The following is a 22,599-nucleotide window of genomic DNA, read 5'->3' on the forward strand; positions in this document are numbered from 1 at the left end:
GTATGAGGGTATATTACACACACACACACACACACACACACACACACACACACTGATCTTGTCTGTATGAGGGTTTATTACACACACACACACACACACACACACACACACTGATCTTGTCTGTATGAGGGTTTATTACACACACACACACACACACACACACACACACACACACACACACACTGATCTTGTTTGTATGAGGGTATATTACACACACACACACACACACACACACACACTGATCTTGTCTGTATGAGGGTTTATTACACACACACACACACACACACACACACACACACACACACACACACACACACACACACACACACACTGATCTTGTCTGTATGAGGGTTTATTACACACACACACACACACACACACACACACACACACACACACACACACACACACACACACACACACACACACACTGATCTTGTTTGTATGAGGGTTTATTACACACACACACACACACACACACACACACACACTGATCTTGTTTGTATGAGGGTTTATTACACACACACACACACACACACACACACACACTGATCTTGTCTGTATGAGGGTTTATTACACACACACACACACACACACACACACACACACACACACACACACTGATCTTGTCTGTATGAGGGTTTATTACACACACACACACACACACACACACACACACACACTGATCTTGTCTGTATGAGGGTTTATTACACACACACACACACACTGATCTTGTCTGTATGAGGGTTTATTACAGACACACACACACACACACACACACACTGATCTTGTCTGTATGAGGGTTTATTACACACACACACACACACACAGATCTTGTCTGTATGAGGGTTTATTACACACACACACACACACACACACACACACACACATTGATCTTGTCTGTATGAGGGTTTATTACACGCACACACATGTTGTTTCAGTGACAGGAGATCAGCTGTAGTATTAATGTAATGAAGAGACTCTATAACGTCCCACAGTCACTGATTTATCATGAGCTCAAAGCATTATGGGTAGAATCCCTCATCAGTCTCTCCTGATTCATCAAATCAGTTTCACTGATGATTTAAGATGAACCCCTAACCCAGGATAGAGCGGCTCAGTGAATGTGGTCTGGACTGTGTGGATGAGGCTCAGTGAGTCTCTAGAGACGCTGTAGAAGGACAGAGTTCCTTCACTGGGATCCACATACACTCCTACTCTATTATAGCCAGAGCGGCTGAGGGGCTTCACAGGGACTTTAGTCTCTATGTGATTGTGCCAGAATGAGTAACTGTCAGCAGTGCAGAGCAAACTCCAGGACTGAGCATTAAATCCAAACGAACACTTAATACCATGTCCACTCCTGCAGATGCTCTGATATGACACTGTTATAAACACATGCCCACTCCAATCAACCTCCCAGTAAGAGCGTCCGCTCACAATCTCTCTAAACAACACCTGCAAATACTCAAATCTGTCAGGATGATCAGGATAGGACTGAACGAAGGGAGTGTATGTAATCAATCTGTTGTCCTCAGACAGACTGAGCCAGTTATGCAATGAGTTCATGTCTGGATTCAGCCGAAGAGAGTCTGATGGAGAGAAACACACAGAATGAGCGATTATGAATCTGATCTAATGCAGCTGAACTCTTCATGTTCAATATATCATCAGTGTCTCAGTTCAGATTAATCATCATTCACACGATCAACTCAAAAACCCATGAACACACACTCATGAACACACACTCATGAACACACACTCATGAACACACACTCATGAACACACTCATGAACACACTCATGAACACACACTCATGAACACACACTCATGAACACACTCATGAACACACACTCATGAACACACACTCATGAACACACACTCATGAACACACACTCATGAACACACACTCATGAACACACACTCATGAACACACACTCATGAACACACTCATGAACACACACTCTTGAACACACACTCTTGAACACACACTCTTGAACACACACTCATGAACACACACTCATGAACACACACTCATGAACACACACTCTTGAACACACACTCTTGAACACACACTCTTGAACACACACTCATGAACACACACTCATGAACACACACTCATAAACACACACTCATGAACACACACACATGAACACACTCATGAACATACACACATGAACACACACACATGAACACACACATGAACACACACTCTTGAACACACACTCATGAACACACACTCATAAACACACACTCATGAACACACACACATGAACACACTCATGAACACACACACATGAACACACACACATGAACACACACACATGAACACACACTCTTGAACACACACTCATGAACACACACTCATAAACACACACTCATGATCACACACTCATGAACACACACTCATGAACACACACTCATGAACACACACTCATGAACACACACTCTTGAACACACACTCTTGAACACACTCATAAACACACACTCTTGAACACACACTCATGAACAGACACTCATAAACACACACTCATGAACACACACTCATGAACACACACTCATAAACACACACTCATGAACACACACTCATGAACACACACTCATGAACACACAATCATGAACACATTCATGAACAGACACTCATGAACACACACTCTTGAACACACACTCATGAACACACACTCAAACACACACTCATGAACACACACTCATGAACACACACTCATAAACACACACTCATAAACTCACACTCATGAACACACACTCATGAACACACACTCATGAACACACACTCATGAACACACACTCATGAACACACACTCTTGAACACACACTCATGAACACACACTCATAAACACACACTCATGAACACACACTCATAAACACACACTCATGATCACACACTCATGAACACACACTCATAAACACACACTCATAAACACACACTCATGATCACACACTCATGAACACACACTTATAAACAAACACTCATAAACACACACTCATGATCACACACTCATGAACACACACTCATGAACACGCACTCATAAACACACACTCATAAACACACACTCATGAACACACACTCATGAACACACACTCATAAACACACACTCATGAACACACTCTTGAACACACACTCATGAACACACACTCATGAACACACACTCTTGAACACACACTCATGAACACACACTCATAAACACACACTCATAAACACACACTCATAAACACACACTCATAAACACACACTCATGATCACACACTCATGAACACACACTTATAAACAAACACTCATAAACACACACTCATGATCACACACTCATGAACACACACTCATGAACACGCACTCATAAACACACACTCATAAACACACACTCATGAACACACACTCATGAACACACACTCATAAACACACACTCATGAACACACTCTTGAACACACACTCATGAACACACACTCATGAACACACACTCATGAACACACACTCATGAACACACACTCATAAACACACACTCATAAACACACACTCATAAACACACACTCATCATCACACACTCATGAACACACACTCATGAACACACACTCATAAACACACACTCATGAACACACACTCTTGAACACACACTCATAAACACACACTCATGAACACACACTCATAAACACACACTCATGAACACACACTCATGAACACACACTCTTGAACACACACTTATGCACACACACTCATAAACACACACTCATGAACACACACTCATGAACACACACTCATAAACACACACTCATGAACACACACTCATAAACACACACTCATGATCACACACTCATGAACACACACTTATAAACAAACACTCATAAACACACACTCATGATCACACACTCATGAACACACACTCATAAACACACACTCATAAACACACACTCATGAACACAGACTCATGAACACACACTCATAAACACACACTCATGAACACACACTCTTGAACACACACTCATGAAAACACTCATGAACACACACTCATGAACACACTCATGAACACACTCATGAACACACTCATGAACACACACTCATGAACACAAACTCATGAACACACACTCATGAACACACTCATGAACACACACTCATGAACACACACTCATGAACACACTCATGAACACACACTCATGAACACACACTCATGAACACACACTCATGAACACACACTCATGAACACACTCATGAACACACACTCATGAACACACACTCATGAACACACACTCATGAACACACTCATGAACACACACTCATGAACACACACTCATGAACACACACTCATGAACACACACTCATGAACACACACTCATGAACACACACTCATGAACACACACTCATGAACACACACTCATGAAAACACTCATGAACACACACTCATAAACACACACTCTTGAACACACACTCATGAACACACACTCATAAACACACACTCATAAACACACACTCATGATCACACACTCATGAACACACACTCATGAACACACACTCATAAACACACACTCATGAACACACACTCATGAACACACACTCATAAACACACACTCATAAACACACACTCTTGAACACACACTCTTGAACACACACTCTTGAACACACACTCTTGAACACACACTCATGAACACACACTCATGAACACACACTCATGAACACACACTCATGAACACACACTCATGAACACACACTCTTGAACACACACTCTTGAACACACACTCATGAACACACACTCATAAACACACACTCATAAACACACACTCTTGAACACACACTCTTGAACACACACTCTTGAACACACACTCATGAACACACACTCATGAACACACACTCATGAACACACACTCATGAACACACACATGAACACACACACATGAACACACACTCTTGAACACACACTCATGAACACACACTCATAAACACACACTCATGAACACACACACATGAACACACACACATGAACACAAACACATGAACACACACTCATGAACACACACTCATAAACACACACTCATGAACACACACACATGAACACACTCATGAACACACACACATGAACACACACACATGAACACACACTCTTGAACACACACTCATGAACACACATTCATAAACACACACTCATGAACACACACTCTTGAACACACACTCATGAACACACATTCATAAACACACACTCATGAACACACACTCATGAACACACACTCATGAACACACACACATGAACACACTCATGAACACACACACATGAACACACACACATGAACACACACTCTTGAACACACACTCATGAACACACATTCATAAACACACACTCATGAACACACACTCATGATCACACACTCATGAACACACACTCATGAACACACACTCATAAACACACACTCATAAACACACACTCATAAACACACACTCATAAACACACACTCATGATCACACACTCATGAACACACACTCATGAACACACACTCATAAACACACACTCATGAACACACACTCTTGAACACACACTCATAAACACACACTCATGAACACACACTCATGAACACACACTCATAAACACACACTCATGAACACACACTCATGAACACACACTCTTGAACACACACTTATGAACACACACTCATAAACACACACTCATGAACACACACTCATGAACACACACTCATAAACACACACTCATGAACACACACTCATAAACACACACTCATGATCACACACTCATGAACACACACTTATAAACAAACACTCATGATCACACACTCATGAACACACACTCATAAACACACACTCATAAACACACACTCATGAACACACACTCATAAACACACACTCATAAACACACACTCATGAACACGCACTCATAAACACACACTCATAAACACACACTCATGAACACACACTCATGAACACACACTCATAAACACACACTCATGAACACACTCTTGAACACACACTCATGAACACACACTCATAAACACACACTCATAAACACACACTCATGAACACACACTCTTGAACACACACTCAGGAACACACACTCAGAAACACATACTCATAAACACACACTCATAAACACACACTCATGATCACACACTCATGAACACACAATCATGAACACACACTCATAAACACACTCTTGAACACACACTCTTGAACACACACTCATAAACACACACTCATGAACACACACTCATGAACACACACTCATAAACACACACTCATGAACACACACTCATGAACACACACTCTTGAACACACACTTATGCACACACACTCATAAACACACACTCATGAACACACACTCATGAACACACACTCATGAACACACACTCATGAACACACACTCATAAACACACACTCATGATCACACACTCATGAACACACACTTATAAACAAACACTCATAAACACACACTCATGATCACACACTCATGAACACACACTCTTGAACACACACTTATGAACACACACTCATAAACACACACTCATGAACACACACTCATGAACACACACTCATAAACACACACTCATGAACACACACTCATGAACACACACTCATGATCACACACTCATGAACACACACTTATAAACAAACACTCATAAACACACACTCATGATCACACACTCATAAACACACACTCATGAACACGCACTCATAAACACACACTCATAAACACACACTCATGAACACACACTCATAAACACACACTCATGAACACACACTCATGAACACACACTCATAAACACACACTCTTGAACACACTCTTGAACACACACACATGAACACACACTCATGAACACACACTCTTGAACACACACTCATGAACACACACTCATAAACACACACTCATAAACACACACTCATAAACACACACTCATCATCACACACTCATGAACACACACTCATGAACACACACTCATGAACACACACTCATGAACACACACTCATGAACACACACTCATGAACACACTCATGAACACACACTCATGAACACACACTCTTGAACACACACTCTTGAACACACACTCATGAACACACACTCATAAACACACACTCTTGAACACACACTCATGAACACACACTCATAAACACACACTCATAAACACACACTCATGATCACACACTCATGAACACACACTCATGAACACACACTCATAAACACACACTCATGAACACACACTCATGAACACACACTCATAAACACACACTCATAAACACACACTCTTGAACACACACTCTTGAACACACACTCTTGAACACACACTCTTGAACACACACTCATGAACACACACTCATGAACACACACTCATGAACACACACTCATGAACACACACTCATGAACACACACTCTTGAACACACACTCTTGAACACACACTCATGAACACACACTCATAAACACACACTCATAAACACACACTCTTGAACACACACTCTTGAACACACACTCTTGAACACACACTCATGAACACACACTCATGAACACACACTCATGAACACACACTCATGAACACACACATGAACACACACACATGAACACACACTCTTGAACACACACTCATGAACACACACTCATAAACACACACTCATGAACACACACACATGAACACACACACATGAACACAAACACATGAACACACACTCATGAACACACACTCATAAACACACACTCATGAACACACACACATGAACACACTCATGAACACACACACATGAACACACACACATGAACACACACTCTTGAACACACACTCATGAACACACATTCATAAACACACACTCATGAACACACACTCTTGAACACACACTCATGAACACACATTCATAAACACACACTCATGAACACACACTCATGAACACACACTCATAAACACACACTCATGATCACACACTCATGAACACACACTCATGAACACACACTCATAAACACACACTCATAAACACACACTCATAAACACACACTCATGATCACACACTCATGAACACACACTCATGAACACACACTCATAAACACACACTCATGAACACACACTCTTGAACACACACTCATAAACACACACTCATGAACACACACTCATGAACACACACTCATAAACACACACTCATGAACACACACTCATGAACACACACTCTTGAACACACACTTATGAACACACACTCATAAACACACACTCATGAACACACACTCATGAACACACACTCATAAACACACACTCATGAACACACACTCATAAACACACACTCATGATCACACACTCATGAACACACACTTATAAACAAACACTCATGATCACACACTCATGAACACACACTCATAAACACACACTCATAAACACACACTCATGAACACACACTCATAAACACACACTCATAAACACACACTCATGAACACGCACTCATAAACACACACTCATAAACACACACTCATGAACACACACTCATGAACACACACTCATAAACACACACTCATGAACACACTCTTGAACACACACTCATGAACACACACTCATAAACACACACTCATAAACACACACTCATGAACACACACTCTTGAACACACACTCAGGAACACACACTCAGAAACACATACTCATAAACACACACTCATAAACACACACTCATGATCACACACTCATGAACACACAATCATGAACACACACTCATAAACACACTCTTGAACACACACTCTTGAACACACACTCATAAACACACACTCATGAACACACACTCATGAACACACACTCATAAACACACACTCATGAACACACACTCATGAACACACACTCTTGAACACACACTTATGCACACACACTCATAAACACACACTCATGAACACACACTCATGAACACACACTCATGAACACACACTCATGAACACACACTCATAAACACACACTCATGATCACACACTCAAGAACACACACTTATAAACAAACACTCATAAACACACACTCATGATCACACACTCATGAACACACACTCTTGAACACACACTTATGAACACACACTCATAAACACACACTCATGAACACACACTCATGAACACACACTCATAAACACACACTCATGAACACACACTCATAAACACACACTCATGATCACACACTCATGAACACACACTTATAAACAAACACTCATAAACACACACTCATGATCACACACTCATAAACACACACTCATGAACACGCACTCATAAACACACACTCATAAACACACACTCATGAACACACACTCATAAACACACACTCATGAACACACACTCATGAACACACACTCATAAACACACACTCTTGAACACACTCTTGAACACACACACATGAACACACACTCATGAACACACACTCTTGAACACACACTCATGAACACACACTCATAAACACACACTCATAAACACACACTCATAAACACACACTCATCATCACACACTCATGAACACACACTCATGAACACACACTCATGAACACACACTCATGAACACACACTCATGAACACACACTCATGAACACACTCATGAACACACACTCATGAACACACACTCTTGAACACACACTCTTGAACACACACTCATGAACACACACTCATGAACACACACTCATGAACACACACTCTTGAACACACACTCTTGAACACACACACTCATGAACACACACTCATGAACACACACTCATAAACACACACTCATGAACACACACACATGAACACACTCATGAACATACACACATGAACACACACACATGAACACACACATGAACACACACTCTTGAACACACACTCATGAACACACACTCATAAACACACACTCATGAACACACACACATGAACACACTCATGAACACACACACATGAACACACACACATGAACACACACACATGAACACACACTCTTGAACACACACTCATGAACACACACTCATAAACACACACTCATGATCACACACTCATGATCACACACTCATGAACACACACTCATGAACACACACTCATGAACACACACTCATGAACACACACTCTTGAACACACACTCTTGAACACACACTCTTGAACACACTCATAAACACACACTCTTGAACACACACTCATGAACACACACTCATAAACACACACTCATGAACACACACTCATGAACACACACTCATAAACACACACTCATGAACACACACTCATGAACACACACTCATGAACACACACTCATGAACACATTCATGAACACACACTCATGAACACACACTCTTGAACACACACTCATGAACACACACTCATAAACACACACTCATGAACACACACTCATGAACACACACTCATAAACACACACTCATGAACACACACTCATAAACACACACTCATAAACTCACACTCATGAACACACACTCATGAACACACACTCATGAACACACACTCATAAACACACACTCATGAACACACACTCATAAACACACACTCATAAACTCACACTCATGAACACACACTCATGAACACACACTCATGAACACACACTCTTGAACACACACTCTTGAACACACACTCATGAACACACACTCATAAACACACACTCATAAACACACACTCTTGAACACACACTCTTGAACACACACTCTTGAACACACACTCATGAACACACACTCATGAACACACACTCATGAACACACACTCATGAACACACACTCATGAACACACACACATGAACACACACACATGAACACACACTCTTGAACACACACTCATGAACACACACTCATAAACACACACTCATGAACACACACACATGAACACACACACATGAACACACACACATGAACACACACTCATGAACACACACTCATAAACACACACTCATGAACACACACACATGAACACACTCATGAACGCACACTCATGAACACACACTCATGAACACACACTCATGAACACACACTCATAAACACACACTCATAAACACACACTCATAAACACACACTCATCATCACACACTCATGAACACACACTCATGAACACACACTCATAAACACACACTCATGAACACACACTCTTGAACACACACTCATAAACACACACTCATGAACACACACTCATAAACACACACTCATGAACACACACTCATGAACACACACTCTTGAACACACACTTATGCACACACACTCATAAACACACACTCATGAACACACACTCATGAACACACACTCATAAACACACACTCATGAACACACACTCATAAACACACACTCATGATCACACACTCATGAACACACACTTATAAACAAACACTCATAAACACACACTCATGATCACACACTCATGAACACACACTCATAAACACACACTCATAAACACACACTCATGAACACACACTCATGAACACACACTCATAAACACACACTCATGAACACACACTCTTGAACACACACTCATGAAAACACTCATGAACACACACTCATGAACACACTCATGAACACACACTCATGAACACAAACTCATGAACACACACTCATGAACACACTCATGAACACACACTCATGAACACACACTCATGAACACACTCATGAACACACACTCATGAACACACACTCATGAACACACACTCATGAACACACACTCATGAACACACTCATGAACACACACTCATGAACACACACTCATGAACACACTCATGAACACACACTCATGAACACACACTCATGAACACACACTCATGAACACACACTCATGAACACACACTCATGAACACACACTCATGAACACACACTCATGAACACACACTCATGAAAACACTCATGAACACACACTCATAAACACACACTCTTGAACACACACTCATGAACACACACTCATAAACACACACTCATAAACACACACTCATGATCACACACTCATGAACACACACTCATGAACACACACTCATAAACACACACTCATGAACACACACTCATGAACACACACTCATAAACACACACTCATAAACACACACTCTTGAACACACACTCTTGAACACACACTCTTGAACACACACTCTTGAACACACACTCATGAACACACACTCATGAACACACACTCATGAACACACACTCATGAACACACACTCATGAACACACACTCTTGAACACACACTCTTGAACACACACTCATGAACACACACTCATAAACACACACTCATAAACACACACTCTTGAACACACACTCTTGAACACACACTCTTGAACACACACTCATGAACACACACTCATGAACACACACTCATGAACACACACTCATGAACACACACATGAACACACACACATGAACACACACTCTTGAACACACACTCATGAACACACACTCATAAACACACACTCATGAACACACACACATGAACACACACACATGAACACACACACATGAACACACACTCATGAACACACACTCATAAACACACACTCATGAACACACACACATGAACACACTCATGAACACACACACATGAACACACACACATGAACACACACTCTTGAACACACACTCATGAACACACATTCATAAACACACACTCATGAACACACACTCTTGAACACACACTCATGAACACACATTCATAAACACACACTCATGAACACACACTCATGAACACACACTCATAAACACACACTCATGATCACACACTCATGAACACACACTCATGAACACACACTCATAAACACACACTCATAAACACACACTCATAAACACACACTCATGATCACACACTCATGAACACACACTCATGAACACACACTCATAAACACACACTCATGAACACACACTCTTGAACACACACTCATAAACACACACTCATGAACACACACTCATGAACACACACTCATAAACACACACTCATGAACACACACTCATGAACACACACTCTTGAACACACACTTATGAACACACACTCATAAACACACACTCATGAACACACACTCATGAACACACACTCATAAACACACACTCATGAACACACACTCATAAACACACACTCATGATCACACACTCATGAACACACACTTATAAACAAACACTCATGATCACACACTCATGAACACACACTCATAAACACACACTCATAAACACACACTCATGAACACACACTCATAAACACACACTCATAAACACACACTCATGAACACGCACTCATAAACACACACTCATAAACACACACTCATGAACACACACTCATGAACACACACTCATAAACACACACTCATGAACACACTCTTGAACACACACTCATGAACACACACTCATAAACACACACTCATAAACACACACTCATGAACACACACTCTTGAACACACACTCAGGAACACACACTCAGAAACACATACTCATAAACACACACTCATAAACACACACTCATGATCACACACTCATGAACACACAATCATGAACACACACTCATAAACACACTCTTGAACACACACTCTTGAACACACACTCATAAACACACACTCATGAACACACACTCATGAACACACACTCATAAACACACACTCATGAACACACACTCATGAACACACACTCTTGAACACACACTTATGCACACACACTCATAAACACACACTCATGAACACACAATCATGAACACACACTCATGAACACACACTCATGAACACACACTCATAAACACACACTCATGATCACACACTCATGAACACACACTTATAAACAAACACTCATAAACACACACTCATGATCACACACTCATGAACACACACTCTTGAACACACACTTATGAACACACACTCATAAACACACACTCATGAACACACACTCATGAACACACACTCATAAACACACACTCATGAACACACACTCATAAACACACACTCATGATCACACACTCATGAACACACACTTATAAACAAACACTCATAAACACACACTCATGATCACACACTCATAAACACACACTCATGAACACGCACTCATAAACACACACTCATAAACACACACTCATGAACACACACTCATAAACACACACTCATGAACACACACTCATGAACACACACTCATAAACACACACTCTTGAACACACTCTTGAACACACACACATGAACACACACTCATGAACACACACTCTTGAACACACACTCATGAACACACACTCATAAACACACACTCATAAACACACACTCATAAACACACACTCATCATCACACACTCATGAACACACACTCATGAACACACACTCATGAACACACACTCATGAACACACACTCATGAACACACACTCATGAACACACTCATGAACACACACTCATGAACACACACTCTTGAACACACACTCTTGAACACACACTCATGAACACACACTCATGAACACACACTCATGAACACACACTCTTGAACACACACTCTTGAACACACACACTCATGAACACACACTCATGAACACACACTCATAAACACACACTCATGAACACACACACATGAACACACTCATGAACATACACACATGAACACACACACATGAACACACACATGAACACACACTCTTGAACACACACTCATGAACACACACTCATAAACACACACTCATGAACACACACACATGAACACACTCATGAACACACACACATGAACACACACACATGAACACACACACATGAACACACACTCTTGAACACACACTCATGAACACACACTCATAAACACACACTCATGATCACACACTCATGAACACACACTCATGAACACACACTCATGAACACACACTCATGAACACACACTCTTGAACACACACTCTTGAACACACACTCTTGAACACACTCATAAACACACACTCTTGAACACACACTCATGAACACACACTCATAAACACACACTCATGAACACACACTCATGAACACACACTCATAAACACACACTCATGAACACACACTCATGAACACACACTCATGAACACACACTCATGAACACATTCATGAACACACACTCATGAACACACACTCTTGAACACACACTCATGAACACACACTCATAAACACACACTCATGAACACACACTCATGAACACACACTCATAAACACACACTCATGAACACACACTCATAAACACACACTCATAAACTCACACTCATGAACACACACTCATGAACACACACTCATGAACACACACTCATAAACACACACTCATGAACACACACTCATAAACACACACTCATAAACTCACACTCATGAACACACACTCATGAACACACACTCATGAACACACACTCTTGAACACACACTCTTGAATACACACTCATGAACACACACTCATAAACACACACTCATAAACACACACTCTTGAACACACACTCTTGAACACACACTCTTGAACACACACTCATGAACACACACTCATGAACACACACTCATGAACACACACTCATGAACACACACTCATGAACACACACACATGAACACACACACATGAACACACACTCTTGAACACACACTCATGAACACACACTCATAAACACACACTCATGAACACACACACATGAACACACACTCATGAACACACACACATGAACACACACTCATGAACACACACTCATAAACACACACTCATGAACACACACACATGAACACACTCATGAACACACACACATGAACACACACACATGAACACACACTCTTGAACACACACTCATGAACACACATTCATAAACACACACTCATGAACACACACTCTTGAACACACACTCATGAACACACATTCATAAACACACACTCATGAACACACACTCATGAACACACACTCATAAACACACACTCATGATCACACACTCATGAACACACACTCATAAACACACACTCATAAACACACACTCATAAACACACACTCATGATCACACACTCATGAACACACACTCATGAACACACACTCATGAACACACACTCATAAACACACACTCATGAACACACACTCATAAACACACACTCATGATCACACACTCATGAACACACACTCATGAACACGCACTCAAAAACACACACTCATAAACACACACTCATGAACACACACTCATGAACACACACTCATAAACACACACTCATGAACACACTCTTGAACACACACTCATGAACACACACTCATGAACACACACTCTTGAACACACACTCATGAACACACACTCATAAACACACACTCATAAACACACACTCATAAACACACACTCATCATCACACACTCATGAACACACACTCATGAACACACACTCATGAACACACACTCATAAACACACACTCATCATCACACACTCATGAACACACACTCATGAACACACACTCATGAACACACACTCATGAACACACACTCATGAACACACACTCATGAACACACACTCATGAACACACTCATGAACACACACTCTTGAACACACACTCTTGAACACACACTCTTGAACACACACTCATGAACACACACTCATGAACACACACTCATGAACACACACTCTTGAACACACACTCTTGAACACACACACTCATGAACACACACTCATGAACACACACTCATAAACACACACTCATGAACACACACACATGAACACACTCATGAACATACACACATGAACACACACACATGAACACACACATGAACACACACTCTTGAACACACACTCATGAACACACACTCATAAACACACACTCATGAACACACACACATGAACACACTCATGAACACACACACATGAACACACACACATGAACACACACACATGAACACACACTCTTGAACACACACTCATGAACACACACTCATAAACACACACTCATGATCACACACTCATGAACACACACTCATGAACACACACTCATGAACACACACTCATGAACACACACTCTTGAACACACACTCTTGAACACACTCATAAACACACACTCTTGAACACACACTCATGAACACACACTCATAAACACACACTCATGAACACACACTCATGAACACACACTCATAAACACACACTCACGAACACACACTCATGAACACACACTCATGAACACACACTCATAAACACACACTCATGAACACACACTCATGAACACACACTCATAAACACACACTCATAAACTCACACTCATGAACACACACTCATGAACACACACTCATGAACACACACTCATGAACACACACTCTTGAACACACACTCTTGAACACACACTCATGAACACACACTCATAAACACACACTCATAAACACACACTCTTGAACACACACTCTTGAACACACACTCATGAACACACACTCATGAACACACACTCTTGAACACACACTCTTGAACACACACACTCATGAACACACACTCATAAACACACACTCATGAACACACACACATGAACACACTCATGAACATACACACATGAACACACACACATGAACACACACATGAACACACACTCTTGAACACACACTCATGAACACACACTCATAAACACACACTCATGATCACACACTCATGAACACACACTCATGAACACACACTCATGAACACACACTCATGAACACACACTCATGAACACACACTCTTGAACACACACTCTTGAACACACTCATAAACACACACTCATGAACACACACATGAACACACACTCTTGAACACACACTTATGCACACACACTCATGAACACACACTTATAAACAAACACTCATAAACACACACTCATGATCACACACTCATGAACACACACTCTTGAACACACACTTATGAACACACACTCATAAACACACACTCATGAACACACACTCATGAACACACACTCATGAACACACACTCATGAACACACACTCATGAACACACACTCATGAACACACACTCATAAACACACACTCATGATCACACACTCATGAACACACACTTATAAACAAACACTCATAAACACACACTCATGATCACACACTCATGAACACACACTCATGAACACGCACTCATAAACACACACTCATAAACACACACTCATGAACACACACTCATGAACACACACTCATAAACACACACTCATGAACACACTATTGAACACACACTCATGAACACACACTCATGAACACACACTCTTGAACACACACTCATGAACACACACTCATAAACACACACTCATAAACACACACTCATAAACACACACTCATCATCACACACTCATGAACACACACTCATGAACACACACTCATGAACACACACTCATGAACACACACTCATGAACACACACTCATGAACACACTCATGAACACACACTCTTGAACACACACTCTTGAACACACACTCTTGAACACACACTCATGAACACACACTCATGAACACACACTCATGAACACACACTCATGAACACACACTCTTGAACACACACTCTTGAACACACACACTCATGAACACACACTCATGAACACACACTCATAAACACACACTCATGAACACACACACATGAACACACTCATGAACATACACACATGAACACACACACATGAACACACTCATGAACACACACTCATGAACACACACTCATGAACACACACTCATGAACACACACTCTTGAACACACACTTATGCACACACACTCATAAACACACACTCATGAACACACTCATGAACACACACTCATGAACACACACTCATGAACACACACTCATGAACACACACTCATGAACACACTCATGAACACACACTCATGAACTCACACTCATGAACACACACTCATGAACACACACTCATGAACACACACTCTTGAACACACACTTATGCACACACACTCATGAACACACACTCATGAACACACTCATGAACACACACTCATGAACACACACTCATGAACACACACTCATGAACACACACACATGAACACACTCATGAACACACACACATGAACACACACACATGAACACACACACATGAACACACACTCTTGAACACACACTCATGAACACACACTCATAAACACACACTCATGATCACACACTCATGAACACACACTCATGAACACACACTCATGAACACACACTCATGAACACACACTCTTGAACACACACTCTTGAACACACTCATAAACACACACTCTTGAACACACACTCATGAACACACACTCATAAACACACACTCATGAACACACACTCATGAACACACACTCTTGAACACACACTCATAAACACACACTCATGAACACACACTCATGAACACACACTCATAAACACACACTCATGAACACACACTCATGAACACACACTCTTGAACACACACTTATGAACACACACTCATAAACACACACTCATGAACACACACTCATGAACACACACTCATAAACACACACTCATGAACACACACTCATAAACACACACTCATAATCACACACTCATGAACACACACTTATAAACAAAAACTCATGATCACACACATGAACACACACTCATGAACACGCACTCATAAACACACACTCATAAACACACACTCATGAACACACACTCATGAACACACACTCATAAACACACACTCATGAACACACTCTTGAACACACACTCATGAACACACACTCATAAACACACACTCATAAACACACACTCATGAACACACACTCTTGAACACACACTCATGAACACACTCATAAACACATACTCATAAACACACACTCATAAACACACACTCATGATCACACACTCATGAACACACACTCATTAACACACACTCATAAACACGCACTCATGAACACACACTCTTGAACACACACTCATAAACACACACTCATGAACACACACTCATGAACACACACTCATAAACACACACTCATGAACACACACTCATGAACACACACTCATGAACACACACTCTTGAACACACACTTATGCACACACACTCATAAACACACACTCATGAACACACACTCATGAACACACACTCATGAACACACACTCATAAACACACACTCATGAACACACACTCATAAACACACACTCATGATCACACACTCATGAACACACACTTATAAACACACACTTATAAACAAACACTCATAAACACACACTCATGATCACACACTCATGAACACACACTCTTGAACACACACTTATGAACACACACTCATAAACACACACTCATGAACACACACTCATGAACACACACTCATAAACACACACTCATGAACACACACTCATAAACACACACTCATGATCACACACTCATGAACACACACTTATAAACAAACACTCATAAACACACACTCATGATCACACACTCATGAACACACACTCATGAACACGCACTCATAAACACACACTCATAAACACACACTCATGAACACACACTCATGAACACACACTCATAAACACACACTCATGAACACACTCTTGAACACACACTCATGAACACACACTCATAAACAAACACTCATAAACACACACTCATAAACACACACTCATGAACACACACTCATAAACACACACTCATGAACACACACTCTTGAACACACACTCATGAACACACTCATGAACACACACTCATGAACACACTCATGAACACACTCATGAACACACTCATGAACACACACTCATGAACACACACTCATGAACCCACTCATGAACACACACTCATGAACACACACTCATGAACACACTCATGAACACACCCTCATGAACACACACTCATGAACACACACTCATGAACACACACTCATGAACACACTCATGAACACACACTCATGAACACACACTCATGAACACACTCATGAACACACACTCATGAACACACACTCATGAACACACACTCATGAACACACTCATGAACACACACTCATGAACACACACTCATGAACACACACTCATGAACACACTCATGAACACACACTCATGAACACACACACATGAACACACTCATGAACACACACACATGAACACACACGCATGAACACACACACAAGAACACACACTCTTGAACACACACTCATGAACACACACTCATAAACACACACTCATGAACACACACACATGAACACACTCATGAACACACACACATGAACACACACACATGAACACACACACATGAACACACACTCTTGAACACACACTCATGAGCACACACTCATGAACACACACTCTTGAACACACACTCATGAACACACAGTCATAAACACACACTTATGAACACACACATGAACACACACTCATGAACACACACTCATGAACACACACTCATGAACACACACTCATAAACACACACTCATGAACACACACTCATAAACACACACTCATGATCACACACTCATGAACACACACTTATAAACACACACTTATAAACAAACACTCATAAACACACACTCATGATCACACACTCATGAACACACACTCTTGAACACACACTTATGAACACACACTCATAAACACACACTCATGAACACACACTCATGAACACACACTCATAAACACACACTCATGAACACACACTCATAAACACACACTCATGATCACACACTCATGAACACACACTTATAAACAAACACTCATAAACACACACTCATGATCACACACTCATGAACACACACTCATGAACACACACTCATGAACACACACTCATAAACTCACACTCATGAACACACTCTTGAACACACACTCATGAACACACACTCATAAACACACACTCATAAACACACACTCATGAACACACACTCTTGAACACACACTCATGAACACACACTCATAAACACACACTCATAAACACACACTCATAAACACACACTCATGAACACACACTCATGAACACACACTCATGAACACACTCATAAACACACACTCATGAACACACACTCATAAACACACACTCATGAACACACACTCTTGAACACACACTCATGAACACACTCATGAACACACACTCATGAACACACTCATGAACACACTCATGAACACACTCATGAACACACACTCATGAACACACACTCATGAACCCACTCATGAACACACACTCATGAACACACACTCATGAACACACTCATGAACACACCCTCATGAACACACACTCATGAACACACACTCATGAACACACACTCATGAACACACTCATGAACACACACTCATGAACACACACTCATGAACACACTCATGAACACACACTCATGAACACACACTCATGAACACACACTCATGAACACACTCATGAACACACACTCATGAACACACACTCATGAACACACACTCATGAACACACACTCATGAACACACACACATGAACACACTCATGAACACACACACATGAACACACACGCATGAACACACACACAAGAACACACACTCTTGAACACACACTCATGAACACACACTCATAAACACACACTCATGAACACACACACATGAACACACTCATGAACACACACACATGAACACACACACATGAACACACACACATGAACACACACTCTTGAACACACACTCATGAGCACACACTCATGAACACACACTCTTGAACACACACTCATGAACACACAGTCATAAACACACACTTATGAACACACACATGAACACACACTCATGAACACACACTCATGAACACACACTCATGAACACACACTCATAAACACACACTCATGAACACACACTCATAAACACACACTCA

At 41.0% G+C, this 22,599-nt stretch overlaps 1 protein-coding gene across 1 annotated transcript in view; it reads right to left on the reverse strand.

The window, feature by feature from the left end:
- Positions 1-502: 502 nt before the first annotated feature.
- Positions 503-22,599, reverse strand: part of LOC307143668 (stonustoxin subunit alpha-like) — a 72,004-nt gene continuing 49,907 nt past the window's right edge. The window contains exon 7 of the mRNA XM_079845401.1: positions 503-1,592. Within this exon, the coding sequence (XP_079701527.1) occupies positions 1,063-1,592 (530 nt within the window). The 3' untranslated portion in view covers positions 503-1,062. The remainder of the gene's footprint in view (positions 1,593-22,599) is intronic.

This window comes from Gobio gobio, assembly GCF_949357685.1.
Source record: "Gobio gobio genome assembly, chromosome: 20".
NCBI classification, from domain to species: domain Eukaryota; kingdom Metazoa; phylum Chordata; class Actinopteri; order Cypriniformes; family Gobionidae; genus Gobio; species Gobio gobio.